Genomic DNA, 21,337 nt, shown 5'->3' on the forward strand with positions numbered 1-21,337 from the left:
TCAATTTCTCACTACTGAGTGCTTTGCTTCAGTAAAGACAAAATTTTTCTTGAAAGTAGACGTGTTTAGAACTTAAGTCACTGTCATCGTATTTAAGTTACAAGGTATATTGTGCAGTGATTTTTTTGGGGGGGAAGCAGTGTCACAAGATCTCCTTTGTGTAGAGCTTCAGATCTGATCGATTTATGCTCTGACATTTGGCACATTACAGTGAAATACTGTATTAGGCTTCCCCTCTAATCTGTTGTTCCTTTTTAGCCTCTGTAGTGCGACAGTCTTCATATTTGAATGGAAAGAACCAATAGCTTGTAAGGATGCCTCACAGAGTAGTTATTGCAGTTTTAAGTTCCTCAATGTGCTTACTATTTGGTAATGCACGCTGTTATCACAATGATGAGAAGATAAGAGTAGTGCTGGGAGTCGTGTATTCAAAATTATTTCAATGGAGTTACGTAACGTAACTTTAATAGAGAGTTATATTATCTCAACAAATGCCACTGCTTGTATTGTTGCAGAAGTAGCCGGTCTCATGATGTTGACACTTGTATTTCTGTCTGCCCAGCCAATTTCGCTTCTCTCTCACGTATCTTGAAATCATCTTTCAAATACTTCTTTTAAAGAACTGGAACACTTTCTGATTCTCTAATGTATTTCTTTTACATATACCTATATTTTTTACAAATACCTATATTTAATGGAATGAATAAGTCATGCAGCGATACCTAAAATGTACCTATTGTGTCAAATCCTGCTTTCCTGTTTATCCGTGAAGTGGCGGAGAATAAGAACAACAGATATAATTTGGGTTTTGTGCAGCTGAACTATCAGAAAATGACTTCCTTCGGGTTTGCTCATGTGCATTCATACCCTCTAAGTTTCATTTTTCAGACACCCAGATTAGATATCAGGACCCTGAAGGAAGGAACTGTGTCATCTCTTGTTCATCCTGTACATGGAGTCCAACTACCGGTCAGAATATTGTCTTCACTAGCTTCTGGCAATGCCCATATTTTTCACCTTCCTGAAGTTCATAACTCATGTCACTAAAATCCGGTTTGCACAGAGTGACATTTAGAAATACAATAGAAAATACTGAAATGGATCTCTTAAATCCAAACCAACCAGAAAATGAACTAGTGAAAACAGTAATGAAACACACTATTTCCATTTTTCAAGCTGAAATATAATACAACACAGCTAACACAATAGTTAAAAAAAACCCAAAACAAACACACCCCCCATCAGAGTTTTTTTTAACTTCAAAAGTCTCTTTGAAAATCTTTGCTGCTTGTTGCCCATGGAAGGACACTTATTTTTAAAATATAACTTGAGTTATTTTTTGAGAAATTGGCTGGAGTCTAAGATGTAATTAATCTTCTCTGGAAAGTAAAACTACGTTGGTTAATCTCACTTTGTTTTGCATTTGCACCTTAATCCGACATCTCCCTCCCCCCGCCCCCAACACCAGTACTGAGTATTTTGAAAGTGTAGCTGTTTGTAGTTAACAAAATGTGCTTGGGAAACAGGAACAATGGAATGAAAAGAGCATGAGGTGTAGCACACTAAGCTCATCTTCTCTCTCGCTGTCCCCTGGAACTGCTTCCAAGTATTTTAGATAATTGTGATCCAGGCTGTTTTAGAGAACACAGTACCCTGTTTTCTCAGAGGGCTATAGATAAACACGTCTAGAAAACTGCACATGAAAAACACGTACCCGAGATCCTACTATAGCTTGGTGGCCTGCTCTTCATGTGGTGTTGTGTGGGAATGACAGCTGGATCTAATCCTCAGCACACAGGATTTTTGAGGAAACAACTGGCAAATTCCTTCCTTTACAAGACAGTGACCAATGTTTGTATTAGCAAGTCAGCTTGTTTCTGCCCACACCCAGTGATGGTTATGCATCTATGGGGAGATGTGCTGGACTGGAGCAAGACAGTCGTTTGGAGCTATGCAACCAGTGTAGTTCCTACATTAGATGTATTAAAAGCTTTATTACTTCTTAAATGGCTTGTATAGTTTAGATTTTAAAATCTTGGCTTGGTCTGTTTTGAGACCTCTACCACAAATGAGTTGTGGTCAAATTGAGAAAATTTGACCCTGTTACGTGCTACAAAGCGTATGGTAATGATGAGGGAAAGCACTGAATGGAATAAGCAGAGTGCTACTTTCCTTCCCTTTTAAGTGCTCATCACCTGTGAGGTTCCTGAACACGCTACTCGGGTGTTTCTCACTGGTTTGCTTCCAGAAACCACCTCTCTATCCCCACTGTGACATCTGTCTTCAAATCTTTTACCCTCTCTAAGATGTGTGTCCAGACCAGTTTTCAGTAGTGTGCTGGCCCAGCTGCCTGTCCTTCCAGTATGTGGATATGTGCTTTATAGGGAAGGGAACAGCACAGCATTTTCAATTGCAGACAGCATGGTTCAGCAGCTGCTTCTCTCATAGTCTCTTATTTCAGTTTCTTTATAACGTGGGAATAAACACCTTTCCACATTTTGTATGAAGTATTTAGTCTGCTGTACAAATATAGCTCATCTTGTTGTGGAGCTAAGTTCAGGTGGTTGGGGAACCTTAATTTCCTGGATTTTTCCTAAAATTTCTTCCATTTGCATTTGTGTAGTTCAGAACAGAAAAAAAAGGAAATTAGCTCTATCCCACAACTTGTTCTGTGGCAGCTGCATGAAGGCCGGTACGCTGGCTACATATGCATGTTCCTTGTTTTTCTGTTAAAAGTTTCAGTTCAATAAACATCATAAAATGAGAATTTAATGGGTAATCAAGTTCGTATCAGTATATTTCCCTTAACTTGCACAAGCATTCTGTGTCTATTTGTAAACAGTAATGCCCTCTCTCCACTTTTTTTTTTTTTAAAATGAACATCAATGTTAAAAATAATGACAAAGTTCTGCAGAAACCTTTGTGATACAGGCTATTCTGTCCGGTCTGCTCGTGCTATGCCCTTGAGTCTCTACAGGAGTCATGTCCAGTTCCCTCATAGCTTACTCAGTCTTCAGAACCAAATCAGTGTTTTCTTAGTGATTTTCTTACAGTCTGAAACCCCATAGAGTGTTTTTGGCTCTTCAGTGGTTTTCTTTCTGCTCCTTCAGGGAGCTTACATTAACATGCATGCTGAATGGGAAGGAATTCTAATTCTAAAACTTTTATAGATAACAAGGAGTAGGTATTGAGCAATGTTTTTTCTCTGATTATCTCTTGATACTGGACTTTAGTCTTGTAAAGCCTTATGAGAGGAATGTCACAGTCTCATGTATTTCCCTAAAAGCAAAAGGAAGCTCATGTTTGATTACACACGTCCGTGCTTGTGGGCCTTATTGAGGGAATTCTGAAGGGCTTCTCTGAGCTCTGCTTCTTTTTGTCTCAGTACTTCATAAGCAAGTAAAGGGTGTTGCCATGGGGAGAAACAGAATAGCTGAGGTTCCCTGCATCTGTGTGACGGGGAGAGTTCTGTTGACTTGTTCAGAAGTTTGCTTTCTCATATATGTATTGGAAAACAATAAATGTTCCAATAAAATTGAAAGTTTCTATCTATATGATCCATAAACCAGTTCTCATGACCATTCTCTCCTTCACCTTTGGTGTTGTCTCATTCCTCAAGTTTTCTTTTGTCCCTCTTCCTCTTTGCACGATGTAGGCTCCTGGCCTTAGTATTTACAGGTATGCTTTCCCATCTGTCCTTTCATCTTTGGCTTGTATCTATTTTATAAAGTTCTGCTTTACCCATTTTTCCTCTGATTTTTATTCCTGCCTTGTTCCCCCCCCCCCCGCTTTTGCACCTTATGAGAAGAAAATTGCTCTCATATACCTCTCCTTACTGCTTCCTCTCTTAATTTCAAATTAATTGTAGAAGACCTCTCCACTTTGTCACTTGATTCAACCCCTTCTGAAAATACCCTATGCATGCCAGAAGCCACTTGCTTCACCAGAAACTAGGTGCTGTTCCTGGTGTCCAACTTTACAACTGACTTTAACAATTAGACTAGAACAGTCAGAGTAGTCATATATAGATTTCATGGATTTTTACAATGTGTTATTACACAGCAAATAAATATCTTCAGGTTTACATGATCCTCCGTTCATTCCTGCTTGCTGTAAGTACAACAAGATAATACTTAGGCTTCTATTTCTCCAACCTTTTGACTGAAAACACTATATTCACTTTATGTTACTTTTTTTTTTTCGTTGAATGATAGGAACCTGCAAAATGTCTGTTTTGAATTTGCCAGAGACTGAAAAAATGCACCTGTTCTTGTTTTATTTAGCAAGGCTTTATTTAAAAGAATGAATGCAGCAGCAGAATTATGTCAAGTGAGTAATGAACTAAACTTGTGCCTGACTGCACCTCTGCACAGGTCATCCGGAAAGGCTGGCTGACCATCAACAATATTGGCATCATGAAAGGAGGATCCAAGGAGTACTGGTTCGTTCTAACTGCAGAAAGCTTGTCCTGGTATAAAGATGATGAGGTAAGGAATGAAGAACTTTTTTTTTTTTTTTTTTTTTTTTTTTAACTGGGGGAAACCCAGTATTTATTCAGTCTTCTAATATCAGCTTAAAATGTTAAATCAGGTTGTACAGACTTGAACTGAAAAAATGTTTTAAGGTTTTATCTGTGTCCTTTAAATTTTCTGGTTTTGATTCATGGAGAATGCTGACCGTCTAAGACTTCTTTTGAAATGTTGGTAACATAAATACAAGGTGTTCTGTGGGGTGTTTCTGTTCGTTTTACTTTTTTCCTCTCTTCCTGTGGTTTCCACACATTGGTCTAAAATGTTTTGGAACGTCCTGGTTATTGTCCTATGCCTGTTTGGACTGCTTTTACACACCTACTGTAAGTTGATCATAAATTGTCCAAGTAAAGTTACTCCTAAAAGTAACTACAGCAATTAATGTTATGATAACAGTTGTTCTCTGGCCTCATATTCTGAGAGGCTGAAAAGCCTGTCTGCAGAGTTCTGCAGCTGGTTGGTGTGGATTTTCAAATTTGCTACTGAAAATCCAAAAAAAACCCCCACCTTGATAAGAAATATCGCTGCTGATCAGTAAATCCAAAGTGAGTAATATCAGAACTGGAAAAAGCATTTCTATGAGAAATGGGGCATCCAGGTTGCTCACTTTATTGGATATGTGTTAGACAGCTTTGGGAACCAATTTTTTGCTTGTCCTGTTTAATTATTTTTTTCAACAATGTTGGTAATGATACTTTCTATCCAAAACTGAAGAGTAGTCTTTGTTAATTTTTTAAGCTTAAAATGGGATTATTAGGTGTACTGTCAGCTCTACAGTAAAGCCCTTGTGGTTTTTTAAAGGTTTGTGTTGGTTTTCATAGAAAAATTGAGCTACATTTAAAAAAAAAAACCCCACAAAAGATCCTGTTATTTTTCTGATTTTTTTTTAATTTTTTAAATTAAATGTTTTCAGCAAAAATTTAGCGATTTTTTAGGGTGAACCACTTCATTGGATGAAAGAAGCACAGGTAAAGAGAGACACTTAAATGAGTGCTAAACCATCACTCAATCTTTTCATCTTATTCTAAGTAATAATCAAAACACTGGCTTACCTCAAGAAAACAGGGAGTTGGTTGATGGGTACTGTGCAGACAAGTCATATTCTGTTTAAAGTAACTTAGTGTTTTACTGCAGTGGATCTTCTAGAACTGCTGGGGGGAGGTCCTGCAAAGCGCGTACATAAGCCAGAGCTCCGCTGAGTCCTGCGAATTCAGACTCTGGTACTTATCATAGGTAGTTACTTCAGTAATCCTGCTGATGGTGGAAACTGCATTGGTCAGTAGTGTTTTTTTCCTGGGTCAGTAGCCATTTTGGGAAAGACCTTAAGATTGAGGGACAAATTAGGTTAATCTTGAAGATTTTGCCCCTTGCCCTTTTATTTAAGTTGTAAAAGTATTCAAATGTATTTACTGTAACAGGAAAATGAATGTCTGTCAGACAGAGGGGAGCAGCCAAGTGCTAGGTGTCAAGATTACTAAAATATAATTGGAAGTATTTTATTGCAATGGCATAAAAATGAATTAAAAAGAAATGGAAAGGTGCCTTTATGAATGTGAAAATTTGAAGCTTATGTTTTTTGTGATCTACCTTGAAGCTACTAGAACTTGTCTTAGATTAGGTACTGGTAACTGACTAAAGTGCTGTGATGAGGTTAACACCTCTTGCTGTGTTCTGTCTCAGGCACTTGGAGGTGCATCTGAGATGTGCTGTGGCAATTTTCGAGGTAGTTTTGGTGTTGCTTTTCTGAGTCTGATCTTTGTTTAGCGTGCGACGTAAAAATTCCTGAAAATACTTATGGAATGTCTTCTGTTATGCAACTTTAGCATGCTGTCAAAACAATTTATTTTTAGAGAGTGTCACCTGAGAATCTCAGAATAGTACATCGAGGGAATTGGCCGCTGTCTGATTTTTATATGCATATTTTAAAATAATGCCTCTTAATTGCCAAACAGTTTTGTTTTGATAGTCGTGAAAATACCAGTAGTTCATTCAGGTCAACATGGGACTTCACTCAGGAATTTCTTAGAGTGGTAAGAGAAGATAACAGCATCATATTCCATGCTTTGCTGATGGCAGAAGTTCCTCCTTAAGTACAGATTTGCTGTATACTTTGATTATTCTGTCCTGGGAAAAAGTTCACAAAGTTATGTTGGATTTTTTTTTAATTTTTTTTTTTTACTGGCCCCTTCTCAGTAGAATTTAAAAAACTTAGTAAGCTTTGTTTTAGATACCTTGTGAAGATGGTCAAAGCCACAGCTTGACCATTAGGTTAATTGAAAGACCAGTGACTTGTTTCAGAAACAGAACTACTGACTTCTGAAAATAAAGAAGCAAATATTTGATCTCCTGGCTGAATTCCAGTTTTTATAATTACATTTCTTCTCCTTAAAATGTTCTCCCCACTTTCAGCTTGGTTTGGTAGTTGTCACATCCTGTTCTCAGACGATTATCGAAATGGCTGCGTGCTGGTGTATTCCCACCCCGGTAAGATATGTAGTCTTGCGTGATGTGTGAAGTGATACCCATGTTTATGTGTCTGGGCCGTGCCTGGGCTCAGTAGTGCTGTGCACGCTGTGAGGTCGTAGGGAGTTCAAGATCCCCTGTGCTTCCCACTCGGCCTGTCACTTCTGCGGTCCTTGCACAGTAGCAAAAGCCTCTCCATTGCAGCTGGAGAAGATGCAGAAAGTCAGGTCTCACCTTTGTTCTCTTGCCACAGTGATGAGTTTGTTCCCCCCGCGCCTCGACCCCTGAGTAAGGAATGTTGTAGCAGCTTGTGTACCAGAGAGCTCTGACAATGTGCTTTACAAAGCTACAGCGCTTGCTCGGACCTCTAGGGCTGTGTACCCCCTCTAGTGTAAGCTGAGCCCGTTTTCTGTAGTCTGGAATTTACCGGACATGAAAATCACTCTCTGAATGCAAGTGGTTGCTTGCTAGTGCCATTAGAAGGATGTAAATTATTTCCTTTATTTGTGAGCTGCAGCTTTTATAAGTGAAGAATCCACAGTGGATTGTATTTTGAAGCAAGTTACTTTGGCCAAAGATTTCAAAATTTGTTGTATGATATCAGTATTATAAAAGAAACGATTGTTTTCTTGACATGGTTTTGTTGCTGCTCAAACATACAACAGGATTTTATTCCCGAGGAGAGGGGAATCAGCACCTAAGAATGCTTTTTAGGCTTGTAAATATGGAAACATCAAGTTGATGTTTGAACAGTGTGGTTAAAGCAGTTATAGTATCGGTTATGTGAGTAGTAATCTGGATTAGTTTCTGACCCTGCATACAGTTGCTTGTGTTCATAACTTTGCTGCGTGACTAGTACCGTGACTTTGTGCTTTTCAACTTGCTTAAAATGAAATGAAGGAAAATATTGTGTACTACTTTGAGGCTGTTGTAAATAAGTGCAAGATTAGCATATTCATTGACCTCACAAATACCGATTTATTTTGTTGACTATTCCATGTAATACTAGCTAAAGTATTATAAGGCATACCTACACACACACACAAAAGACTAAATCTGAGCATCTTAGCTCTCAGTTGTTACTGTTTTGTTAAATAGTGCAAAAAGCTGTAAGCTTTTGTGCTAAGGCTCATTTGAGAGTCAACCTGCAAATAGGAAGTTTGTGAATTAGCCACTTCTACTTTAGGATAAAATGGACTTTGGGAATGCGGAACGCCATCCTAGCTTATAAATCAAAAAGCTCTTTGTTGTAAACAGAAGGATGCCATTTGTAAAGTGGTATAACATTTTTACAGGGCATGGTCAGCGAGTGTGACTTTATTCTTTACAAAGCATCCAGAGATTTCGCTGGCATTACTGGTGTGTGAAGGATGCCAAGCTGCACTCTAGGATAAGAACTTTTCTAAAAATGTGAAATTTACACTTATTGGAAAAATCCCCTTTAGTCTTAAACCAATAAAATATTTCCATCCTGTTTCAATAGGAGAGGATAGTATTGTCAACATCCAGTGACAGATGCAGTTTGTATTATGATTTCAGAGTTTATTCCCAATTGTAAAATTTTACGTGATTTGGGAGGGAGATACAAAAATAAGTGAGGAGGTGAGAAAGTGGAAAGGGGAGAAGTTACTCTAAGGCCTGACATTGTGTGTATTTACAAAATTAACTTGCCACACAATAAGCTGCTCTTGGCTTCTGTGGCTAGCAGGAACGTTAGTGATTTTTATACCGACAATAATCTAATAATGTAAGTTGCTGGAGTTATGCCTGACAAGTAAATGGGAGGACGAAACATACAATGGTGCTGCAAAGCTGCGTATAAATAAAACTTATTGTTAGTGAGTTAATGAGAACAACTAGGAAAAGAGTACTATAGGAAGCACAGTAAAAATTTCAGCAGTGGGTTTTATTGTATTTTATAGGCAGTGTTGGTTTTAACTCTAGGTGGGTTGCAGTACGCGGCTTGGTTACTGACCGGCCGTCTGAGATCCAGAGTGACTCTTGGCTGGAGCTGTTGGTGAAGATGCTCTGGGGTGTCAGAGCGGTTTCCCACTGGCGGCTGTCCCTCAGGCTGGGTTGTCATGCGACTGCCTGTCTGTGCCTGCTGTACAGGTGAGAGGATGTTCTGCACAGCAAGTGTAGACAGGCAGACACATGACAACTCCGTCCAGCCAGTCCCTTGGAGCCATCACCGCTGGTGTGCAACAGTTTGTACCATTCCGGTTTGGGGGGGTTGTTGGGGGAGAACACACAGAACTAAACTTTAAAACATTGGGAGCTGTAGGACAAGAACAGAACTTGATTTTATTCGGAAAAGAAGCATTTTGGTACATCAGTTATCATTGTGCTGACATATATCAGAGATGTGATATCAATCACACTGAACATTTGGGAAAACAAAAAGGATTGAAGGCATGGTTTATTTTATATGCAATTCATACAGGGGTTTGCCTGCATATTGTACTCACACATAGTAATTTAACCAGATGTTTTTACTCTTCTTGGAAGCACAGAAATACTGAAGTTCAAGATAAAGGATATGTTTATACAGTACATATTTTCTAGGAGCAGATAAGTACAATAATCTGGCATGTTAAAAATAAAAATTTTTCTGTATAAATGGAGGCAACCACATGCACATTAACCCAGCCTAAGGGAATATGCTGGAAAGAAAACCGGTTGCATATTATATCAATTTTGCTAATATGCGAAAGCTGTACACATATGATATTTTAGTATTTTGCTTTGCATATTATTTAAATCTAGCTTTCTCTCAAAATCTGTACTTTGTAAGAAAATAAAATAACTTTGTAGAACTTCATAAGTTTTTTTTCAGTTAAATATAGACTACGCTACAGATCCAAAGCATGCAAATAGCATCATTTCACATCCCAAAATGTGCTACTTTGCTAAACTTTCCTGGATATAAAATACACACAGTGACTGTAATCCAATTTAGCAGCGACATTTGCAACATGACTGGGGTGTTGTTTCAAAAGGTATAAAACACATTGGAAGCTTAAAAGGGGGAAAAATAGTTGTAACACTTTTCTATGCAGATTAAATGATTCTGTTTTATAATGGAGTTCTTAAATCCCTGTTGCTCGCTAGTGCCACCATAGGTAAGCAACCAACTTGTGCTTTCAAACCCTTCTCAGACATATCCCATACAGAATATAGCAGCAGAACACTTTGAAGTTCCAGCCTGAAAACTGCTTATAAAAGGGATGAATTTACCAAAAGGCTAAAGGTGGGGATAGTGTTGAGGTTTTAAATTAGACTACTAATAAGTTAATATGTAATTATTCAGGTGTTCTAGCTCTAATTATTATTTTGCCATAAAGAAAAGGATGCATTTTAGCTAATATACAAGTTGAAATGTACAAATTAAGTTTATCAGTTATACAAATACAATTTTCCTTGAACCTAACAAGATAGAATAAACTTTCTTAAAGAAATGAATCAAGCACAAAACATGACTGGCTAATTCAGACATGAAACAATAATTCCAAGAGATTAAATATTCTTACTTTGACTTTATAGTATGCTTACTTTAATTTTTGTATCTCTATGTAAAATTTTAAGTGTATACTTTAAGTTGCCATGTCTTCCTACCCACTTGACCGTTTTAAAGAAAAACAAAAGTGGCAAATTAGAAGTACTTTAAAAATAAATATTAATCACTGCTGGGTTTATAGATTTCATCAAATCTAATTTTTGCGTTTAGTTGTTAAAGAAATCAAGGATCTTTGGTGTGGGAGAAATTTAGGTCTCAGTTTCTGTGTTATGGGTCCTTCCTGAAATAGCAAAGAATTGTACAGTAAAATTTATTGGCAACCTAGAGTATAAAAGGATTGGAAGAACAGAAGTATGCCTTATTAATTAATAGGTTTTCTGTTAACAACTATCGGGAAAGTTGTGCTGGGAATAAAAGTTGTAAGTGGAAAGACTGTGCGGTCTTTCTAATAACTGTACACAAGGCGAATTCATCAAAAATCAACAGAGAACTTTACATCTTGAACCAAGGCAAATTTTTTTGCTGGGTACTACTAATAACTAGTTAGTTATCTCCACTTGATTCTTATTTAAAAACTGACATTCCTTGAAATTGTAGTTGATTTGCTAAAAGGACTTAACATTTTTGTGTGCTGTATCTGGTTGATTCACTGAGTCAGTAAAGGGCTCGAAAATATTTTAGAATACTCGTAAAAAAAAAAAAAACCCTCATGATTGCCAATATCATATTTACAGAAACCTATATTAAGGATCTGACTTTAAATATTGGTAGCTTGGAAATTGAGTTGAGAATTGTATTCTCTCCAACTGTGATCAGGACTTTTTATTTAAAGACAGGTTGTTATTTTTAGATACTGTTTTGCAATGCAGCGTAAAATGCAGTACAGAAATACAGTAGCATTACTCAGGAAAGTTTCATTCTTAACTGTGGCATTTCCTCTCTTTTTGTAGGTTTAAACCAGACCCTTAATATTATTTCAATTACGATTTTTTTTTTTTTAATAAAGTACAGTTCAGGAAGCAAAGCCTTTTGCAAGTTAAAGTTAAGTTATGCTCTTGAGTAAAACTTATTATTTAAAACCCCACACATTAAAATTTAGGCTTTTTTATTTTCCAATCTGCTTAACAGATTTTGATTAAAATACTATAATAATTGAACACTCTGTTTAGAAGTTTGGATTTTTTTTTATGCAAGTATTTTGCTATTTTGTTTATAATATTTTCCATACAGCAATGATACTTGGGTGGTCCGCAGAAATGTCTGCGGACACCCAGTGATAGTACAGGAAGGGGGGCAAGGAGTGTGGAGAGGATAGCAGTGTCTTTTAGTCTTCTGAAAATACGGTGCGTTAAATAGCACTGGTAATGGTAATACGGAAGACAACATGCAACTTAATGACAAGGCAGAAAAATGTCAAATGACATGGTTTTTTTTTTTTAAAGTAACTAGTTTTGTTCACATTTGGATGCTTATTTGATCTATATTTATTTCTGTAAAATGTCTTGCCCCCACCCTTCTTTGCCTTTTTCCTTTTTAGAAAAGGTTTGAACTATTTTCTTCCTCTTCCCTATTTAATTTTGTTGAGTGTGCTGAAAAAACTATGCTCCTTAAAGATGAAAGAAAGTCCATTATATTGAAACATTCACCTATTTAAATGTTTCTATTGGCTTTAATTTGCTTTTCCTGTTTTTGTGCATTCTATGGTAAAATGAACTGTCTCATTTAGTTCATACAACAGGCTTAAGCATTGGTATCGTCCTGGTTTTACAGAACTCTGACCATGGCTTACTATGCATTGAATTCTGCTGATTTTTTTTAGTCATTGGAAAAAGTAATGCTTGGGGTTTTGTTGGGTTTTTTTCCCTCTTGAAATATTTGTACACAGCTATCTTGTGTTTGTTGACATGCATATTTAAAACATTTAAGATGTTTTATAACTATGGAAATCTTCTTCTGCCTAAAAGTCTGAGTATATTCTGTATGATTATGATCAACTAGAACTCGTTTCAACTACAACAGCACTCTTTTAAGAACCACAGAATCACTTAATTCACTTTGAAAATGTTTTGATTACTGAGCCGAAGCAGATATACTTCCTTATTCATTCCTAACAATACAGGCTTTCTTTCCGTATCTGTTGCTTTGCACACTGCATTCCCCCCCCACCCCCCCCTTTCCAAGCCCCATGCCAAGGGGCCTCCTAGATCTCAGCCTTACAGTCTAAAAATGTAACTTTGAAGAGTCATGGGTGTATGGGAGGGGAATCACTTCCTAAATCCAGAAAGGTCATTTAAAATAAAGATTAACGCAAATAGTAGACTAGAGATAAGAGAAACACTAGTTCCGTATGTTTTCATTGTCCTTGCTTATTTAGCAAAAGTTAACGCAGGCTATCTTCAATAGTATTTTCACTGAGAGCCTATTATTCACTGGATAACAATACTTCCTTTCTTAATTTCTAGATCAGAATTATAAAAAAATATAAATAGCTATGCAAGTGTAAGCACTAGATAGAAAAAAATATTTGCAAATGATCATATTCCTCTTGAAAGCATAGCTGAGCAAGTTTCTTAACAAGATTTGAAAACGTTTTTCTACTGCTTAAACAAAATCTGAGGCATAAAATTTTTCAGATTTGCTATGCCTAAAACAGCAATCATACTTAGATTGAGAAATATTAATGCAAGTTTGAATTTGGTTCCATTCCTTTAATTTCTTCCTGTCCCTTCAGATTTCCTATTAATAACTACATTTAACTGTGTGTTGTAACTCCACTTTAAACTAGAACAAGAATAAAAATTCCGTCTACTCAAACTATAATGGATTAAACCCCACTGATTTAATCCCAAAGATAATCTTCCATTAAATAAAGGCAAAGACGGTAGATAACCTGTAAGTGTCTATATACATTAAAAAAGAATTATTTTAGTCAAAATACATAAGCTTTGATGGGAGGCTGAGGGAAATGACAGTGCTAGTTCTTGCTTCGTAGGCTTTAAGACAGCCAGTATAGGCACAGTCACACTAATGCTACGTGACCATCTCTTCCCCATAGGACTTCTATTGATTATTGAAGGAGCAATGAAAAAGGTAATAATAATATACATCTTTTTTTTTTAAAAAAAAGGTACAGCATCAAGGCTGTCTAAAATATAACATGCATTCTGCAAAATTGGCTGGTTATAGTACTAATGGCTGCATATTTATGCTAATGCTTTGTATAATATAGCTATTCAAAGCCTTCCTGGCAATAATGAGCACCATATCGATGGGATTTTTTTCCCAGTTGCAGTAGTTTGTTACTAGTGTTAACTTTAGGGGAGCTGACTCTGGAGTTCAGCTGGTATCAAATTGCAGCCCAGACTTTTTGTATTATTTTGTCCGTGGGGATTTCATTCAGCCCGAGGGTTTTTTTTCCCCTATCAGGACAGCTGGAAATTCACCAAAGCAAACTTCTGCATTCGTTTACAAATCCTGTTTTTATCAGTGGGATTCAGGACAAAGTAACTTAAAATTTTGAATGTTAGAAGAAATATCAGCGATTCAAACCATACATGAGAGCGGCAACAATCAATCGGTGCTGATCACTTACGGGCAATGGCCAGCCAGGTATCGGGATGGAAAGCTGTTTGTTTCGTTTTATTTATTTATTGGTTTTTTTTCCATCACGTCCTGAACTTTCAGAGGTAATTTTTCCTGACAGTCAACGATTTTGTATTCTACATGGCAGAAGCCTAGCACGGAGTAGTCATAGATTTGCTATGGTTTCCCTCCCAGTTTTCATTAGCACATAGAGCATAGGTTACTTGCAAAGAAGTTTCAGCTACATATAAAATCTAAGTACAGTTCTTCCAAAGGTTACAGTAATTTAAAATAATATTCATGCATTCTTTTCTATTATTTTATTATTTTAAGAGAAAATAATTTCTTAAAACTGATCTTCAGATCATAGTTCACAACAGGAGCTATTCAGAATACATACTTCTAGCAAGCCTTTTCTGCATTAAAAAAAATTATATATTCCTTAAATATTTATACTGAATGCTACAAGTAAAAAAAAATATTAAATTTACCTTTTTAGTTTGTGGGGAAAAAAAAAAGCTTTATTTTAAATTAAAAAAAAAAAGAAATGACCGACTTTAACTCTACTCTTGTGCACTTCTCTAGGTAGTATACCTCTAGGCAATATACCTCTCTCATTTCTTGCACGGGGTTTAGTAAAGCATCAGAGCTCCATCTTTCTTGCAGTGATGACTGGAGGAAGGGGGGAGGGGAGTCACCTAGGTTCGCCAGGTCATAGGCCAGGTGTTCTTCCAAAGTAGGCCTTACCAGAATGTCTTCCCCGCTTTATTCTGAAGTCCTCCTTTTTCACAGTGTCCCTTAGCGTTTCTTATTCCCTAGTGTGCAAAACCTGTGAAGAAAAATACTGTATATGAGATCTGAAAGGAGCAATGACTGTCTTCTCCTTGGCAATAGCAACTTGCGTCCCCAATAGTCCATGCCGCTGCTTTCCCTTGCCCAGTCTAACCAATGTGCAGACTACTGTACAACAGCATTGTCCTGAACAGGTAGTCTGAACACTGGGGCGACGGAGCAGGATCTCCGGACGCGTCTATTTATTTATTTTAAATCCTCTTTTAGTCTCGGGGAAAAACTGCCTTCCTGCATCACGGGTTGTGCTCGGCTCTCCCTCACACTCTGCAGCACTCACTGAAACACACTGAAGTGCTGTGATTTCCAGTCTTGACGTGGCACATTTGCAGCAGACTGGGGATCTGGCAATGAATTTAGGACCAGGAAAAGGGGGAGGGCTGGGCCTGAGAGTCCATATATGGGATGATGTCACCCTGGGGAGGTTTGGGTATGCACTGTGCCGCTGGTGAGACCGCTAGAATTGCCTGCTCTCAGACATGGGTCTGTGTATAAAATGGTACCAGATGTTTTAGTGTAATGTTAAGCAGTCATTTCATCTTCAGGCCAGATTTTTTTCTTCAACTGGGCAGGAAGTGGGCCCCAGTATGGAAAAGCTGTAAAAAGTCAAGATGTACAGTTTCACTGCAGCCAACGGAGAGCGAGTTAATGTAGACGCAGAATTTGCTGGTTTGTGAAGGCTGAAAAAATGAATTTATAAAAAGGATTCTGCTCGGGAAACTAATGCAATAAGCCAGCACTTATTTTGTTTCTTTTTAATGACTGTAGTTGTGCTTTTCTATTTTGGCATTTCAGACCAAGAAAAGGGCAAATAGGTTCATTTTTTCTTGGAACTGTCAGCGGCATGCAGGCTGCCGAGACTTGAACAGTAATTAGAGTTACTTCCTGAAAGTGAAGCCCCCATGAAAAGTCTGGAGAAATGTTCTTTGTCATAGCCTCTACATGAGTAATTAGTTCCACATGTGGCCTTCCTATTTCCCTTCAGCTATTTTGGCTGGCTGGTTGAATACTTTGCTATAGCTCAAGACTTAAAGAAGCTTTAAAGTTTTCATTTCAAGCATCCACTGTGAAAATAGCTATTTCTGGTGTCATAATAAATTGCTTCTGGTAGATCAGTGCTATTAGGCCTGGCATTGTTTTTTGCTGGTAACCCTGCTGGTCCCATTTTTCTTTTAATGGTGCTTGGTGGAGTTATCCTGCTAAATTTTATCTTTGATGTTTACCAGATCTATTGAATTTTGCCAAGTATGACTTTACCGTAGGTTTTAAGATATTCTCCCCATGGGCAACTATCCTTGTTCTCCTGTAAACTTTTTTCTTTGTTACTCGTGCTGTTGAATCGAAGTGTTGTACTTGGTTGTTGTTGTTTTGTTTGGTTTTTTTTAATCTGCCTTAGCCCAAGGTCTAAAACAGCAGCTAACATATCAAGTTAGCTCTACTGAAGTCAAACCTGGAGGTGACCGTATACAGGTCTGTATATGCACTGTATGGAATTGTTGCCAGTAGTTCTTCTTCTGCCTAAAAGTCTGAGGCACGTGTAAGTATTGGGAGTATATTCTGAAAAATAGATCTCCACCAACTTCCTGGACAGGAACGTATGTAAATCTGTGCGCTGTGAGCTCTGGTGTCCTAAATAGCTTCTGCGTGATTCAGTTCTTCCTAGGTGATGGCAGATTCTGAGCGCGCCATAGCTCCTAGAGGCGTGCACAGGGCAGGTTGCAGAGTTCTAATTTCAGGGAGAATGAACGCAATAAACTTGAACACTGGGGAAGCTGGAATCAAAATCTCAGGCCAAGGAAAGGAAAAGGGACCTTCAGGCTGCTTTGTGGTGGTGGCAGTCCAAGCTCTGTGTGTCTGTTTCAGGTTGTGCATCTGATTTACCGTTTGGATTCACAGTGAGCTAGCGTGTGTCCAAGCAGTGCTGGAGTTGTGGGTTTTTTAATTGGCAAGGTAGAAGTTTGAAGAAGCTATAGAAACAGGTTTAATGGGCAGAGTGCTTGCCTTTTGTAGAAACAGTAGCACCACATCAGTGTCTAAGAGAAAGTGAGTTGGTGGGCAAGAACTTTCAGACACAAAGCTGTTATAATGGAGAAAGTAGAGCACACCATGGGTAAACCAGGAGGGCTCCTCCTCTGCATATCACTGCATGCGTAGGAGCTGGCTTTTTTATTATATTCCTACTTGGCACTTGCCTTGTGGAAGAAGAATATGATTTGGAAAGATTGAGTAGTGAGAGATTTTTGAGAGTGGGACCCTCAGTATAGTGGGTCAGATTTTCCCCAGTGAGGAACCATCAGAGATTAATTGCTGCATGTGCCACCACGAGCAAGAAATTATGTTGTCAAGAAAAGACAGTGTTCCAGGGATCTTCTTTCCATACCAGCAGAAGGGGAGGTAGGCTGAATAAAACCGGAGGCAATGCGTTAATGAGCCAAGCAGGCTTTTAGGGGCTGAGGGAAGTGAAGTTTTGAATCTTGCTCCCGAGTGCAGCAGCATTAGTCAGTGAATGTTTCCCGAGATGGTTAAATAGAACCAGAATAGCTCACCACATTGTGGCCTGGAAATTCGTTCCCTCTAAGTTTTGTTTCCTGGCAAAAGCAGAGCTCCAAAGGAATGGAGTACAAGAACAGGGGGTTTGGGTTGTTCTGGGTGCCCAGAAAGATGCTAAAGCCTTGTTGGGGAGAACCTCTAATACAGTGCAAAGCTATTCAGACCTCTTATGCACATTTTCTTTCCTTCCTGAGGGCTGCTCAGCTAGTTACACGCATCTGGGTTAGAGGTTTAGACCCAATCCCTCCTTTTCCACTTGATCTCTATTTGGAAAGGAATAGGCCCAAAAAGAAATCGACATTTCCATTCCTTCTGATACCAAGTTCACACTGTACTTGAAATACTTGAAATCTTCCACTAAATAGCTCCCCAGCCATACTGTGGGATTCGAAACTGGTTCTAATCAACTTCCGAGGCCCTCATTTAGCGGTAGTTTCTTAAATGGCAGGCCATTTTCATGGTTGCAGTAATCTTGACTCAGAGAGTCTCTATCAATAATAAATTGTTACCCAGAGCTTATCCTAAGTGCCTTCCAAAGGTGGTGGTAAATTTTGATTTTTCATGAGTTTATTATCATGCTGACACCTCTGGCATGCCTATGAACTCAGCCCAATGATTATTTTCCGCAAGCCTAAAATATTCTTTGATTTTTAAGTTGGAGGAAACTAAGGATTTTCAAAAGTCCAACTTATGCTTTAACACTTATTTGGATGGCTACCATGAAAAAGAAAATAGCTCTATTTCTGCTTGATGGTTTTCTTTTCCTGGCAGACTGCAGTGTGGTGCCAGGCCATTCTTCATACTGAACGGGATGGGCATCTTTGAAACGGTTATGAAGTGTGTAGCTGGCGCGGGAGCTATATGCTTCTTGTTGTTTGCAAAACATTATAGGCTGCATTTACACTAGTGAAGTGGCTGAATTTCTGCTAATGTGCACTTTTACATTTAAAGAGTTATTGTAGGAAGTGTCTGGACAGTTGTAAATTTTGTGTATCTATTTTTCAAAAGCTCTAGATACAGTCCAGGGAACTGCAGAACAGTAAGTGGGATGTCTGCAGCTGATAAATGAGTTGAAATAATAGCAGACAAGTGAACATAGTTATTTTTGAAATTCTTCAACAGAAAGTTGTCTGCCATGATTTGTTCTAGATTTTTTTGCACATCCAATAGTAAAGGTTAACCCTTTTTGGCATGCAAGAAGCTAAATCATGACTTAAGAGGATTAGGACCAGGTAGGCATAGGACACAGGGAACAGTACGGATAGGCTGCCATTGCCATTGTAGCCAGAACCCCTGTGAAACTCCCTCCAGGGTCTGATTTTGTAGCTGACTGAACAAAGGGAGAGGAGAATTAAATGCCAATGAGAGTGAACAAATGCAAAGGAGTAGTCTCAATTTGCAGAAAATCCCTGAGTTACGCTGTGAAATTACGTTTACTTTTGTCTAGAATGCTTGGGGTATGGATTTGAGAGAGAAGGTAAGGATATTGTGGGGAGAGAAGAGATGAGGGTGGAGGAAGCATCAACATGTGAGGTGAGAGTGTCTGATACTTGCTTCTGTAGAGCTTGTCACCTTTCTGTTAATCAACGAGTATCACTGATGATTGGGCAAGTTCTAATGCAGTCTTGCAATCCTGTTGTTTCTTGGTACTCTCCTGCAATCTGACTCACTAGTTTTGGGGGGTTTTATAAATTAATTTTTTGAAAGTTTTTCCCCTTAGCAATCTTGTTACTTCTGGCTAAAGCATGTAGGAAGGAATGATCTGTGCTTGTAAGTAGCTGTGCTCATTGTTATGAGAACACGTTATGAAGTGTACTGCTCATAGTGCACCTTCAACTTGTACTTTCATCCTCGTTTATTGATTGTAATGTTATTCATGATGAGAGATGAAATTACATATTATTCTCATGATGACAGATGAAATTACAAGGCTGGCAGCAGTTTATCAGTGCTAACTGAAGACCCCTTTGGTAGGGACCCCTGGATGAAAACTATATGACTGCTAAGAGCCACATCTAGAAGTGCTGCTCGGTTTTCTGAGCAGTCTGGCCTGGGTATTGCACGTAGTGATTAGCTCTTCTATAAATTACTTTAGTCCAGCTCGGTGCGTGCTGGATAATGTTCCAGCCTAACACCCCTCTGTTGTGTAGTTCCTGTGAGAAAAACATAATGGGCAGGTGAAAACTGTAGCCTTCAAACACTGTGTTCCCTGTCCTTCTCACTTCCCCTACCTCTTTTTTGCTTGTCCCCTCTGTTCTGCTTTCCCTCCTCATCAGACATATAACTCGGGTGCTTTAGTGTATTTACTCTTCCACTCTGTTTACTCTTTAGCAGTCTACTTTTTCCTTTCTCTCCCTGATCCCACTTTTTTTGCTCTGTGTATGTGCTTTGCCTCACACTTTGCAAGTATTTGAGAGAAAGACATGAATGGGGAGAAAGCGGAGCCGGAAGAGGTCAGTCCAGCTATTTTGAGCATCTAACAGTGTTGAAATTCACAACAGCTAGTTTTCGGAGCCTGCGTTTCCTCTGTCATCAGTAAGCAGGGGACAACTCGGTGCCTCTGAGGTGGATACCTATAGCTGGCTAATGCTGATTTCTGCCCTCGCAGATGGGAGGAATTGAACAGGAGGTTCAGTACCGATGCCACTTTTTCTTACCTCATTAGCAGTCTGGTTATTTTCATCCTGGTTGTAAGGTGTGCATCATTTTGTGTTCTGTATTGTTCAGTATTTTTATTGCCTTTCTAGCCAGTGGTCAAAGGTTATCAATGCATAATCAGAAACTTTGGAAAATAACCAGAGTACCATAGAATTTTCATATACCGGGTAACTTTGTGCTCTCTGTATATTTTCCAGCTTAAATTCTGTGTATGCACTTATGCACATATTTGAACATCTGAAGTGATTTTTGGGTAGTAAATTGTTTTGGGGGAACCATGTATGCTCAGCACAGTGGTAACAAGTGATTATAATGACTGGCAATGTTTAGATTGCACATAGGTTACTTCATTCCTGCTAAAACAAATAGCTGCCTTTGTTGAATTGTTGTGGCCTGATGGGAGGTATTCTCTCTGCCTGTCATGTTTTTCTTCAGGAAAAGAACAGGATATGGAATAGCTTTGACATTTCCTTAGTCATTGCTTACTCATACACAACACACAATTAGTGGAGATGCAAAATTAGCTGAGCTAAGTTAATTTTCAGAGTGGTGGTGAAGAGCATGATATGCCCTGGATTAACACTGTCTTCTTTCTTGACTGCTGTGATCTCCTCAGATTTTGTTTTAGCCCTGAAGCACGTTAGTGTTAAGCTTTTGGACCCTTTATAAAACCCAGATGTGCAGCTGAATCAAGTGTTCTTTTTCCCCGCTCAGACTCCAATGATTCAGTCAGGTTACCACATCACTGGAAGATCATTGCTCCTCTCCTAGAAGATGTCACTTCTGCTACAAAGTGATTGTAGTATTCAGTAAAGCAAAATAACTGGACAATAAAAGGGGACAAAGCATTTGAGTGAGTGTAAGGGCATGTTGTTTACTGCTTAACCAAAGCAAAGATACATAATGCATTAACTTGCAGTGGTTTGGGGTTTTTTTCTTCTTTTTTTCATTCCTTTCTAGAAAAAAATCCACCCCAACCCTCTTTGAAAATAGAACTCCCTGGGTGACCAGAAAAAGTGTATCCTTTATAGAAGTTTCTAGCTAAAAATCCTTTGTCTCATTGGGTTTAAACTGCTGGTTTTGCCTAATTAGAATTTGGGGTTTGATTTACCCCTCAAACATATTTCTGTGAACATTCTTTCTTCTGCCCAACTGAGAGACAGTTTGTTGTTACTTTTGTGTTTCTTTT

At 38.4% G+C, this 21,337-nt stretch overlaps 1 protein-coding gene across 3 annotated transcripts in view; it reads left to right on the forward strand.

Moving 5' to 3' along the window:
* The window catches only part of DNM3 (dynamin 3), a 180,096-nt gene that overhangs the window by 51,106 nt on the left and 107,653 nt on the right, over positions 1 to 21,337 (forward strand). For all 3 annotated transcript variants that reach the window (XM_054833478.1, XM_054833480.1, XM_054833479.1), the window contains one exon: positions 4,374 to 4,487. In XM_054833478.1, the coding sequence (XP_054689453.1) occupies positions 4,374 to 4,487 (114 nt within the window). The remainder of the gene's footprint in view (positions 1 to 4,373; positions 4,488 to 21,337) is intronic.

This window comes from Grus americana, chromosome 8 (genome assembly GCF_028858705.1).
Source record: "Grus americana isolate bGruAme1 chromosome 8, bGruAme1.mat, whole genome shotgun sequence".
Taxonomy (NCBI): domain Eukaryota; kingdom Metazoa; phylum Chordata; class Aves; order Gruiformes; family Gruidae; genus Grus; species Grus americana.